At 38.3% G+C, this 14,281-nt stretch overlaps 1 protein-coding gene across 3 annotated transcripts in view; it reads left to right on the top strand.

Annotated features, from left to right (window-relative positions):
- The window catches only part of AK8 (adenylate kinase 8), a 108,818-nt gene that overhangs the window by 12,224 nt on the left and 82,313 nt on the right, over window positions 1–14,281 (top strand). For all 3 annotated transcript variants that reach the window (XM_048823067.2, XM_048823065.2, XM_048823066.2), the window contains exons 3-5: window positions 1,364–1,413; window positions 3,914–4,024; window positions 11,383–11,451. In XM_048823067.2, coding sequence (XP_048679024.1) covers window positions 1,364–1,413; window positions 3,914–4,024; window positions 11,383–11,451 — 230 coding nt within the window. The remainder of the gene's footprint in view (window positions 1–1,363; window positions 1,414–3,913; window positions 4,025–11,382; window positions 11,452–14,281) is intronic.

Here is a 14,281-nt window from a genome sequence, read left to right as displayed (position 1 = left end):
ATTCCTTCTCTCCCCGCAATGGAAAGTGGAGAGGAAAAACCCAAGGTGTTAATGTAGCATGACGATTCAAGGGATCACAGCCCAAAATGCATGCATGCAAAAAAGCCTCAAATCTTTCTCAAGCAATATTTTCCTTTCTCCTTGTTTTTTCACACTGCTGATCCTTCCCTACGTCACCGTAGAATGAGAATAATCATTGCGTTGTCTATATGATAGTAAATTTCTTGGGACAGGGGCCTTATTCAGTTTTTTTATTCTTTAGGTTGCCTTGTACAGCTGTGGCACTATATGAATAATAAAACTGGAACTAATAAATACTAAAAGAGATGAGACAGGAATTTGTGTGCTAAGGGAAAAGAGGTTGCTGCCATGGCAAGTAACTCTTTTTCCTTCCTTCCCTCTTGCATCCCCTCCGTATGGAAGGGAGACTGACATGCAGCAGATAAACACAAAGGGAGAAAAAAATGGAACTTAATGCTGACTAGAGAAATGGAGGGCATTTAAATGGATAGAGGAGAAATGTGGAGTAGCCCATTTTCTCCCGTGACTATGAAAAGTTTTAGTGTCCCACAGGTAATCTGAAAAATGTTCCGTATACATTTTTTTTCTATTTCTACCCATGAGGTAGCTATCCTCAATAGCAAGGAAAAGTGCCCATTTTGCAATGTATAAACCTTCCTGATCCATGACATAAACTGTCTAGAGAAAGGTGTGAGTTGAAATTATATTACTCGTGTTTCATTTTCTAAAAATGAAAAGGAAATGCATTATTAGTACAAAGTAGTAAAATAAGAAACTATACACTTTGAAATTTGCCATCATACTGCATATACAAAATTAAAATACTTTACTGTAAGATGCATCAGATCAAAACCATTTAACCATTGGCCTGCTAAACCCTGGGTTGTGAGTTCAATCCTTGAGGGGGCCATTTAGGGATCTGGGGCAAAAAAAATTGGGATTGGTCCTGCTTTGAGCAGGGGGTTGGACTAGATGATCTCCTGAGGTCCCTTCCAACTCTGATATTCTATGTTGGGAATAAAAAGCAAAGTTAGAAAAATAAGTATTCAGTATTTATGCCCTGTTTATGTGAGTTACAAATAAGCTACCTGTGCTTAAAGCTAGATATGTGCTAAGTGCCTGGCCAAATCAGAGTCTTAAACGTGTTAACTATGGAAATTAATTAAGACATAGCCATGACTAGTTTGGTCCCCCAATCCTGCAGTCCTTACTCAAGCAGGACTCCCAGTGAAATAACTGTATTACAATATAATTACATATGTTGTATATTATGTAATATGGAGAAACAATAAAGGTGTCTTGCCTTTCTGTATTTTGACATTCATGTATATTTATTCTATAGTTCCAAGAATTTGTATACTTGGTCCACCCGCCTCTGGAAAAACCACTATTGTAAGTATATTACCTTAAGTGTTATAAAACTGCACTGCCATATATTTGCAAATAAGAACTTGTTCTTCAGTTATGCTAGAATAACTATGTATTTAGAAGTCAAAAGTCTTGTGACTATAGAATAAAAATAACTTTTATTCCTGTTTTGTGGGCTTTTGTGTGCCATAGTTTTGGCCTGTGCCTAGATACCACAGTGATAGACTGACTAGATTAGATTAGACAGAAGCACAGGCACCTCAGAACAGGGGAACTGAAAAAATGTGAGAAACGAGCGGTGTCTACACAAAACAACCTAGCAAGCCTATTACATTTATGGATTTGAGACATTTAGGTTCAAATTTTTGGAAGTGTTTTCTAAGTTTTGAGTGTACAACTTTAGATGTTTTGGGCTTGATTTTCAGAGGTGCTGGTCATACACAGCTCCCAATTAAGCTGGAGTTCTGGGTGCTCGGCACTTCTGAAAATCAGGCTTGAGGGGTACGATTTTCATAGTGCCTATGTGACTTAGGAGCACAAATACTATTAAAGTTAGTGTTTCTTAATCACCTGGGCACTTCTGAAAATTCTACCCTGAGTGTCTAAAGTTGGGCACTCAAACTTAGAGGCCACTTTTGAAAGTGTGATTCTTAGTGTACTGTTGGGTGGGAGGGGAGGGGAAGGAGGGAGTTGAGCCACACAGAATTTAAAATGTGTTAATTGTCACAACTGCTTTTGACTTAAAAGTTTTACAGTTTACAGGACTACAGTATAACAGTGTATTTTCCAAAAAAAAATAATTATGGCTTTTTATCTTTTAAGAATTAATATCCATTTTTCTTTTTCTTTTTTAGAAACTTTTTTCAGATGCAGTTAAGACTTGTCAAAGAAATGGTCTTTGTACAACTAGCACCTTTCTCAACAGCTTCCATTCTCTGTGTGTATTTAAAATCACATTTGCAAATTTCAGGGACAAAAATAAGTTTCTACCGTTTTTTGGTTTTTGGTTTTTGGTTTTTTTTCCTCTCCTTTTGGCAGTGCAGAAACAGTGCAGTTGTGAGATAGGGAGCTGGATTCTGATCTGGCTTGTGCATCATTGAGAAAATGGTTAGCTGGTTCAGCAGCAGGGCCAATATTACTCTCATTTACGCTGGTACAACTCCATTGAAAACGATGAGGTTGCACTGGTGTTTATTTTCCGTGTAACATAAATATATATTTCCATTATGTGGCAGGGTACTGGTATCTTCCCTTGACAAGATGATAAGACTTTATGGAATTCCCAGCCAAAAAAACTTTGTGAAAATGGTGTTAAACTTGTAAATACACATTAAAAATGTAAAAAGGGGAGGAAACAAACTTTAAAAGAACTGTGGAATTTCAAAGAAAACATTGAAAAGCTAGGAAATTAAGTTAAATTAAAAATTTTAGACAATACTATGTAATTAGAGAATTAAAGTACCATACGTTATCTATATTCTGTCCTGAAATCCCCGCCATCCAGTGCACCCTACTTGAAAGATAGGTACTTGATCGACAAGTATTGTTGTATATTACAGCCAGCTGCCCTATTCAACCCGACATATAGCTTCGTGGTTGGCCCCTGACCTCTCGTGTCTGGGAGACATCTTAAATCCTATGTAGTCAGTGGGAGTTGGAGATGCTCAGTACTTCTCAGGTTCAGTCTTATAATTTGGTGGTTCATCCATAGAGTTTAAGAAATCTGTAACTCCAGACACCTTTACAAAATTCCCCCCTGGACTGATATACCATGGTTTACATAGTTGAGTTTCAAGTGTGTTTAGGAAACTATATTGGGAAAGTGAGGAAGAGGTTAAGTGAGTCATTCAGGCCTTGTCCAAAATGTGCTGAAGTCAGTGGAAATACTCTTTGATTTCAGTGGGCCTTGGATTGGAACCTTTGTGCTTATGACTTGTAAAAGGTAAGTATTTGGTGTTGCCATGTTGTGAATGGAGGACCGTCTGTGACCATGGAGTGGGTGGGTATTGCACAGATTATGCTGAGTATGGTCACAGTGTAATGGGAGTATTTGGCTCATTATTCAATGTCTATCTAAGGTATTAGAAACCTATTCAATTACTTTCTAAGCCAGGAAAGATGTCATACAGGCATAAGGTTGTGTCATTAATTTGGATGGAGGGTTAGCGGCATGGATACAGAGTTAAGGTTGTTTTTGTGTTTCTTAACAATGCATATTCATATTTGTCTGCTTTTTTAAGTTTTACCTTAAAATCAGTTTTTCCTGGCTGTTCAATATATATGGTTTTGAAAACTTCAGCATTCTTTTATTTCCCCTTAATTTACTGATAAGTATTCACAACCTTAATTACATATTAACAAAGCATCTGTTCTGCAATGTGAGTACTTATTAAGCTTAGAATTACGGATTATTTGTCTAAATTGGAGGCTAGGAAAATACTGACTTGTTTTGCTTTCTGTGGGGCTTCTGAAAACATATTTTATTTTCTTTGCACCCGTCTCCCCCCGCCCCTTCTTTCCCCAGGCAACATGGCTTTGTAAACAATTGAATACCCCTTGTATCACTCAGGAGACTTTATTGGAAGAAACATTAGAGCTGACAAAAGAAGTAACGGCATTTCAAGAGAGAGGACAGGTATGTAGGGAGAGGTAATGGTACCAGCTCAGTGCGCTACGGAAGACAAATTATATGACACTGCCATGATTTCAAATGGTGGACAACTTGATCAGATTAAAGTATATAGTTTTGCATCAATGGTGGTTTGAACATGGGTGTACGAATTCGTAGGTGCAGGGGTTTGCATAGAGACAAAATAATCTTTTTGCTGCAAATGATAATATGAACAGAGATAAAAATATGCTATGACACAGACAGGGATGGGAGAGACAGGGATTGGCAATGATTGAAAACCTTAGCATTAGATTCTTATTAGATACTAGATATACATTTCTGGGTATGCACAGTACTGTTTAAAGAGTTATACGGTTTCACAAGAAAGACCCTGTTCTGTTTTAGCATGTTTGATGATCTCCATTAAGTAAGCACTATTCTCTGGGGTCTGTTTCAGTACAAAATACTTCCAGAAGATATGTTCATGGAGACCAAACACTTTGATGTGACAGAGCTACTTAGCTATGTAGGGTTGATTTTTCTGTAGCATGACACAAATAATGTACTTGGTGCACTAATTTAGAGTAGTGTGCCAATCTAGTCATTTGGTGAGTGCAAACCCAAGAGGCACTCAGGCTGAGGAGGCAGCAGCAGGGTTAGGAGGACTTTTAGAGTATGTGTGTACTGCAGTGTAAGCCCAGGGTTTGAACTCAGGCTCAAGACTAACACCCCTTCCATCTAAACACAAATCATGCTCACCCAGGGCTCAGACCCAGGGTCCCAGGACTCGATGAGGGTGGAACCTCTGAGTCGGGACCCAGGTTTCTAGCCCTATTGCTTTGTAGTGAAGATGCAGCTACACTGGACTCACACTCTCAGAGTCCACCAAAAGTATTCCACAATCCCAAGTGCCGACTTTCTTTGTCCTCTGAACAGTCAAGTTTGGTGGACAATGAAGTTTTCCCAAACTGCACCTGAACAAAGGGCTAGAGTGGCCACATTTTGGGAAGCCATTAGGAAGTCTGGGATATGGGTGGTTGGACTCAGGTCCACATAATGCCATGTAGATGCTGGGGTCCCACATTGGGACCCAGGGTTCAACAGTTCCTAAACTGGGGTTACAGTTGAATGTAGATGCTGAAGCCCTTGGTTAACAAACCCAGGATCTGGTAGGTTAACCAACTCAAGTTCTACTAATCTGGGGTTTACATAGCAGTGTAGACATACCCAGTTCCTAGGCTGGCCAAATTTAAATGCTCCAACCAACCGTCAGAAGAGCATTTGTTTCACTACTCTCTCTGAATTTATTAATCCTTCCACCCCACATCTATGGCCCAGTACTCTGGAGCCATTCTTTCCCCGTCCCTAACATCTCATGGAAGATTTTTTGAAATAAGTTGTTCAGTGAGCATTTTTGCCAGTTGACTTGAGGTATGGTATTGACATGAGAGTTACTTGCCTTGTAGGTCAGTGAAGTAAGACGTACAGCAGTGGTTCTCAAAGCCGGTCCGCCGCTTGTTCAGGGAAAGCCCGTGGCGAGCCAAGGCTGGTTTGTTTACCTGCCACGTCCGCAGGTTCGGCCGATTGCGGCTCCCAATGGCCGCGGTTCGCCACTCCAGGCCAATGGGGGCTGCGGGAAGGGCGGCCAGCACGTCCCTTCCCGCAGCTAGTGAAGATAGAAGAAAATGAAATGGGGGAAGGATGTCCTGAATAAATCGGGTCAGCATCCTCTTTACCCTACCCGCCACAAAAAAATAAAAATAAACCCCTGTATTTATTACATTGAATCAAAGAGTAAGGTTTGGAGATGCCTTGAGTAGCAGTCCTGGTCTGAAGATTTGTGAGGAAAAAGTCCATCAAAATCACTGAGACTACCTCCAAAATGTCTGCTTTTGAATGGGATGGAATAGGTTGGTATAAAAATGGCTTTTATTGAGAAAGTGAACTTTAATAATTTGAGTGAAGGGTTTTTTTAAAGATTATTTTACTAGATTCATGAAACTCAATTCAGAGAGGGGGAAATTTAAAACAAAAATTCCCTTTGGTTTAATTACTCTAATTATTAACATATCTCAGACTGAAGAGAAGCACTTTCAAGGGTGTCCTTTTGGGCTTACTTGATTTAAAAACACTGATGGTGTGGAAGATTAAAGCCAAAGATATCAGGGCTAATCAGGTGGCAAAGAGCATCTGAGAGCTGAAATCGGTGGTGTTTTTGTGTTGTGCTGTTTACACCTTTGTTTGTAGGATGTTAGCTACTAGAGGGATGACTTTCATAAATAATTTTTCCAATTCCCTTGCATGATTTTGTCTTTTCATGTATGACTGTTATGACTAAGGATGAAATTCTGGCTCTATGGAAGTCAGTGGGAGCTTGGCCACTGATTTAATTGTGCCCAGGATTTCCCCCTCAAAGATTTTTTTTTTCCTCCTTGCTCACTCCTTCTGTCCATGATCTAAACCCACTTTTGGCATAAGTGGCCATAATTCCAGTGGTGAATTTGATGCCATATGCACACTTTGCACTCATTAGCACTAAGAGGAAAAGGGTGAGTATGCAGAGACTAGAATACAGAACGCAATATACATATAGCTCAATATACAACTGGGCACTAAAGAACTGCAAACTTCTCCAAAGCAGTTTAATAAATGAAATGAGCTTATGTTTTGTAAAGTCCATCTTGAAGATCATCCATTGCAGTTTAATTTATTTAGATGATCATTTTACTTCATGCGTATGAGATAACCAGGGCTGAATTAACCCAAAGGCCAAAAAGCTCAGGCATTCATTAACTTAGTATACCTATGTATTGTTACTAGAGCTGGGCATGTACTGCAAAACAATTTCCACAAATATTTATTCAAACTTTTTGATTAGTTCACTTTGGCCCCATTTGCTTCCTGTGAAAATTTGAGCATTTGAGTTTTACTGGCCCAGGGGTTTATGGAATGGGGATTTTAAATGTATGATTATTCTCAGAAACTGAATTTTTAAATTTGCACATGCAAGCATTCACTAACCCATGGTCTAGCACTGACTAATGAGCTCAAATAGTGACAGCCAGCTGTCATCAATATACATTTACAAATATTCAAAGAAGAAGTCAGATATTTTTGAATACTGGATAAATTTGAGGGAATCATGATCTGCTAACAAATATTCCACGAACGGAAGTAGAGGGTCCATTTTTAGATAAAATTATTGCAAATTATTTCCTCATCTCTAGTTATGGCAATGTTAATACAGTAGAAACCACCTTCAAGTTATTCCTCTAGTGAAGTTTAATGATTAAGTATTTAAAGATTTACTTATTTTGTCAACTGGCTAAAACAAGAAATTGAAACAACTATAGGTGTTAGGGGCTTGTGAGGAAAGTTTGTTCTTTGGACTGTAGCAAATTGTAGTGCAGATATTTGCATACTATGTAATTACTTAAAAGTGCTCTGCTGTTGCGAGTCAGCACCTGCATAGTCTCCCTGTGTGTTTAAAGGAGAAATAAAGAAGAGAAGAAAAACAGAGGCATCCTTATCTTTGCATGCCCAGTGATCAGATCTGTTCTAGGACAAAGCACTACAAAAGAACAAATAGAAAATGTCTGTATGTATGAGTCGCATGGTATGCACACCCCATCCTCCTTTGGGGCATGGTGGGGTTGTGATACCACCACAGTTACAGTCTACCAGACAGTCTTTAGGCTGAAAGCAGCACGGCCCAGAGGTCAGAGACAATATGGCTGCCCTTGGGGTCAGGGCAGTGCAGCCCAATGGCCAGAATCAATTACAGCGGCCTTTGCATTCAGGACAGCGCAGCCTAGTGGCTAGAGTCAATTACAGCATCCCTTGTATTCAGGGCAATACAATACAATAGTGTAGTGATCTGGTCTAAAGTGATTGAATATGCCCTATTAAAATATTAAACAGAGTGGTGATTTTGTAGACTACTGTTTAGTGAAAACTTCACTGACCAGGAAACTAAACTGGAATTGAGCCATAGTCTTCAGAAAGATCTGGCTTGAGTGCTGATAAAGTGCAGCACCGATACATATGCCCTTGATTATTTTTCTCCGGCAAATTCTGGTCAAAAGAGAGGACTAAGATTACCACTGCAGTGAAAGAAGTTAGAATAATTTTGGTTTAAATTGATTTGGCAGGGCTCAGCAGAGTGGACCCCCTGGCAGTTGCTAGCCTTTCTTGACATGACACATCAAAGAAGTCAGTAAGACACTAGCTGTTTCTGATAGCAGCATGATGCACCTTTGGAAGGTGACAGACTCAAAGCCACAGACCCAGGCTCCAACAATGAAGGGCTGCAGGGGGCTTTGACGCACCACCCTATGGGACTGACTGACTTTCAAGAAACAGAGCAATTTCTTTCACTTTTTCTCTTTTACCTGCTTGAATGCTGTTTCGTGAATGGCTGATATTAGGAAAATGATTGAGAATTGGAGACATTAGAGATAACAAAGACCTAATTGGGTCATCTTGGCTATTCCCCAGCAGGGGCAGCATTGTTCTCTGTAGTATATTCTTAAATGCTTTGTCCATCTAATTTTAAATGACTTGCATGATGGAGCTTTCACCATTTCCTTTGGAAATTTTCCATGGTCTAATAGAGATCATTGTTAGGGAATCTTTCCTGATGTTCAGCCAAATTTTCTGTTGTTCACTTTCATCTAGTTATACCCACTACGTTATCCTAAACAAGAAGACCAAAAAACGAAACAAAAAAACCCCAAACGAAACCTTCTTCAGGTTTACACCCATCAGATTGTGTGGTAAAAGCAAGGAATGGGGAAACCCACAAGTGATGTAAATGTTTATTTGGAACAACAAACATCAAATGCACATAATCAAAGAGTTTTCTGAGTTAGGTGGAGGATAACTTTGAGTCAGAAAGTAGAATATCCAACTAGAGAAGTAATCCTGGATCTAGTTCTTAACAATAATGGGGAACTCAATGAGATTGTGAAAATTAATAGGGGAGCTTGGTACCATGGACCATGAGCTGCTTCAATTTAGCAGAGTAATTAATGGTTTTGCTGAGCAGTAGAGGGTTTTAGACTTCTGCAAGGTACATTCTGGAAAACTGCAAAATTAAGGTACTTATCCTGCAATGAACTCTGTGTGGGCCCTTGGGGGTCCGCCTATGCAAAGCTCATTTTAGGATCAGGCCCCTAGCGAATAAGAAGTGGTAGAAAGGGATTTTAAGATCCACCAGTCTGGATGACCTAAATAAGGCTTAATATGCTAAGTTCCAAAGAAAAAGAAGTATCCAATGTACATTGCCTTTATGAGGATACTCAGTCAGCTAAGACTTTTAAGTAAAAAGAAAAAGAGCCAACTGCCCTAGTAATTTAATAATTAATAGTTATCTTAACATTGATAGAATGATACTCCTTTATGGTATTAGAGTAATTAGCTAATGAATTTACCAAACCATTATTCATTATTTTTGAAAAGCCATGGAGAAATGGGAGGTACTAAAATAATGGAGAAATACAGCTGTGATACAGCCTTCAGAAAAAGAAAGAAGGGTGTTTCTGACAATAGCTGCCAAGTGAACCTAGTAAAACAATGGAACAAATATTAGGGGAAAAAAATCACTAAACATCTAGAATAATATAATCTCTTCTGCTATCTGACATGGAAGATATTTGCTTATGAAATATTGCCAGAAAGTAAAGATATTGACAAGTTGGATAGAATACAGAAAAGAGTAACTGAAAGGAATGGGGGCTGAAGGGGTTTAATTATGAAGAAAGATGAAAAGCTTTTGTTAATGTTTAATTTGTCTGACTAACAACTACAGCTTTGTGGGGTGGGACATGATAATTGTCTGCCGATATGTGGCGTACACACCACAAATTATTTAGGGAGATACAAAGAGTTATTAATTAGGAGTATTGTGATAAAATAAAGAAAGGGAAATTCAAATTGATTATCAAGAAAACTTTCCTGACAGCAAGAGCTACAAGACCGTTGAATATTTTCCTAAGGGAAGTTGTGGAAGCCATATCGCTCAGAACATTAAAAATTACACTGAGTTAAGCTCTAAACAAAATATGGTAGGGAACAGTCTTGGCTTACCAGAGGATGCACTAGGTGGCTTAATAGATTTTTTTTTCTATATCCAATTTCTTTGAGTCAAGGATCCTGCATTATGTTTTCCCTCTAAGTTTTAACATTTAATTGAAGAAAGCGACCATGTTTGTGTGGCATGATTTGATTTTTATAAACCCATGCTAGTTATTGCTTGTAGTTCCATCATCCTGTAGGTGTTTATGGATTATTTTCCTCTTGGAGAGTTGTTTGGTTATTTGAACAGTGATTTAAGTTAGGTTCTTTCAGTGAGTAATTACCAGGATTGTCCTTTCCTCTTTTTTTGAAAAGTTAGTGTCCTATTTGTGTCTCTCCTCCTCTCCCCCAGTATTCAGGTGTTTCTCCAGTTTTCCTTGGCTTCATAACAATGTCAGTAGCTCAGTACACTTTTTAGCAAATAATTCATTTAGTAACCCGTGTTGCAGACCATCCAGACCTGTTGAATTAGTATAGATCGTTTTTGTTAATGCATTCTTCATTTTTTCTTACTGTCTGTACACTTTTAATCTTTTTTCCTTGTTATTACAAAAACGTTAAGTAGCTTTTTAGAATCATTGTGAATTTCCTGTCTCCCACTTCTCTTATTAGTGAACCTACAGTATTTGTATTTGTTTTCCTCTGATATATTTGTAAATTGTTTCCCCTAATTTAAAAGGAGAAATGCTTTTGGGAAAAAATATGAAGGACTGTTTTAAGAACACAGGAAATTAGCAGTGTATATATGTAAAAAATACAGAGATATAAGATTATAAAATACAGTATTTGAAAATCATGTTCTCCCTGATTGCCAGTGCTGAGTTCAGGGTTCTTCATGTCCCATGTTACAGCTGATAACATCACTAATGCCACAGACCTTGTCCTGTAAAACAGCACGTAGACCAGAATTCTTCTGAAGTCAGTGGGACTTCTTATGATCATAAGATTTTTTTTCACTTGCAGGATTGTGGCCTAACACAATAGTAGGAGTGTGGATCTCGGGGCTGTTTACATGTTCATGACATGTTTAAGCCTGGTAGGTGAAAAGCAGAACCATGAACTCAGACCTTAGCAAGTAAAAAGTCATTTCGTTTATTTTTAAAATGAATTTCTGTGTTCTTTTTAACTCAACATATATGTTGTGCTAATGATTTGGGGGTCTCAGTTTGATTAATTGATGTATTTTAAGAAGGCATTTGAGTCCACCACTAGCCAGAGTGCCTGAGTGATAAAATTCCTTTTGAACTCCATTGTGAATATTCAGCCTTTCTTTTTTTGTTTTAGTTTTTGTTTTGTTCTTTCTTTAGAAAATTCCCAATGCACTGTGGGCCAATCTGATCCAGGAGCGTCTGTCAAATGTGGACTGCATCAAACAAGTAAGAATTGCTCCTTGGAGGGCCAGTGGATAAGCACTTACAGGACTCACACACAGTAGTTAGCATTCCAAGTCCTGAGCAGAGGAGGGAATGGGAGCAAATCAACAGGGACTGAGGAGCGGATTGCTTTCTTGAACATCCGTGGAGGGAGTTTGGAGCTTTACTAGCAGGATGAAGGGGAGGATGAGAGTATGCATATGCTAATCGTATAGCAGTGAGATGATCAAAGGCTGAACAAGCATAGCTTTGTTGATTGCCTGGGGCAACTGGCAGTTACAGTGGACAAAACAGATAAACAGAAAATACGTAAAAATCAATATATTGGTTTAGAGTTTTAACTTCCCTTGTAGGTGGGGAGAAAGAGCCCTAATGTTTATCATTTCATTTCAATCTCCTCTGTTTCTCATCATATCTTTTTTTCCCCCTCCATGCTAAGAAATGCTGTATTTGAACATATACTCTTCCCAGTAATCATTAATAAGTTAATTATTAGGTTGCAGAAATGGGCAAATGAATAGGCTCGAATATGCCCATGGGTGCAAGAAATTCTTTCCTGTGGGCTTTGCATAAATGTAAGGAGGGTGTCCTAAACTGGAACTTCTGAAGTAGATTAATACTGGGCAAACTGAGTGGTTTGAATCTGGACTAAAGGAAAGCCCTTCCCCCTCTTGTGTATTTCCTTTAGATCTGCAGAAGCTGTTATGGTTATTGAGTCAATAATCAGTCCATTATTAAGATTGTTAGAGCCATAACAGTCTGTTGGGTATAAAGCCTCTTTTTGAATTATGCCATAACACAGACTATGCAGTATATGGTGCACTTTTCTAAAAGCACTGTACAGACCACAGTCTACATTAGGTTCACGCAGTCTGTGGTGTATCAGCTGAACTGTGCCTCAGTTTACCCACCTGCAGATGGCAATTCCTGCCATGACAGGGATGTTGTGAGGTTTGCCATTTAATAAAACCTTGTCCCTTTTTGACATCACTGCCTGGCTTGTTCATTGCATAAAGCAAGACAGTAGCTAATGTTGAGATAATGTCCTATTGAAATACTGAAAAATCCTCTCCTAAAACAGCCTTAACAGATAATTGCAGGTGCCAAAAATGTCATGTAGCCCATGAATCTGTAGTGTTTCCATGATTTGTACTGCATTTTGCAATGTTCTGCAAATTCTAGGCTTTTGTTTTAAGAGGAAAAATAGAGGCCTTGTTTATTTTACAAAACCAACCACATTTAAACATCCGGGGCTGGAATAAGATTGTAACATGTCATGGTCCCATCATCACAGGTGAGACCAAACCATGGGCCACCACATACTTGGGCCACTACCTTGTGCTTTAAGATTGTAGATTTTGTGGCACAAGTAGTGTAACTCTTCTATCTATTTTTGTTGCAAGTACATAGCTATGACCACATAAGTGGTGTGGTACTGTCCAGTAGCAGAAAATGCTGTCCAGCCGAGCAACAGCTGAAGTGTGCACTGTCCCATTGCTCAACCCATTACCACCATTAAATCTGAACTTAAAAGTTTACATGCAACCATTTAAATGACAAGGTGGAAATTAAAAAACAAAAACAAAAAGGAAACCAAATGCAAAAAACGGCATTAATACACTATGGTTACGTATTTGCAGTTCACAAAAGGCCAAACGGTGGTACCATTATTTGCGTTATGTTGTGTCTTACTCCTTAAGTAATTTCATTCAAATCTAAAGAGAAGGCATCAAAGGAATAAACAAATCACAGTCTGTAAATTCCTATATGGGGAAAAATATTTAATAAAGCGCTTTTCAATCTAGTGGATAAAGATATAACACAGTCCAATGACTGGAAGTTGAAGCTAGACAAATTCAGACTGGAAAGAAGGCGTACATTTTTAACAGTGAGGATAATTAACCACTGGAACAATTTATCAAGGGTCCTTGTGAATTCTCCATGATTGGCAATTTTTAAATCAAAATCGGATGTTTTTCTAAAAGGTGTTCAAGTGGAATTATTTTGGAGAAGTTCTATGGCCTGTTATATGAGGTTAGACTAGATGCAAAATGGTTGCTTCTTCCCTTGGAATCTGTGAATCTATTAAATTATTGCTACATATTTTACAAATAAAGTTATTTTAAAATACCTTAATATATATTTAGCTAAATATGTATTTACTAAGGAGACTGGAGTCATCCAAAAAATCAGGGTATGCTTTGTAACATTTCAATAAGATTTTTTTCCAAGTTACCATGTATTCAAAAACCCCAAACAAATATATACCATAACTTTACAAAAGGAAATTCATAGACCAAGTACCTGATTCACCATTACATTAATCCAGATTTATGCCAGTGTACCTCCCTTGAAATCAATGGGGTTACAGCTGCATAAAACTGGAGTAGTATAATGATGAATCAGGCCCCAGATATCTAAATTACATCATCTATGATGAAAGGCACAACTTTATTAGTTCAAGCTAATGCTCCTTCCCTAAATCTAGCTGTTATTTCCCCTTTGAATCCTCATGGTATAGTGGTATGAGTCCAGGACAGAAAAAACTATGGAATAGCTTTTGAGTTCATTATGTATAAGACTTCCCCTCCCCCTCCTTTTTTAAATGGCCTATTTTCTTTGCATTTTAGAATGTCCTGGCACACTCTCCATCTCTCAACCACTGGGAGATTTGAAACAATCATTTTGAATTGTTAGAAAGAAATTAGTAAAGAGATTGGGAAAAAAACCTAAATGTCTGGGAAGTGGTTGTCAGTTTTCCTGTACAAAATACTGTATGCCTTAATCCATAATTTATCTGTTCATTTTGAATTTGCAAAGTAGAATTAAACTT

Source organism: Caretta caretta, chromosome 16 (assembly GCF_965140235.1).
Source record: "Caretta caretta isolate rCarCar2 chromosome 16, rCarCar1.hap1, whole genome shotgun sequence".
Classification (NCBI taxonomy): Eukaryota; Metazoa; Chordata; order Testudines; family Cheloniidae; genus Caretta; species Caretta caretta.
This window is presented reverse-complemented; position numbering and strand designations above follow the sequence as displayed.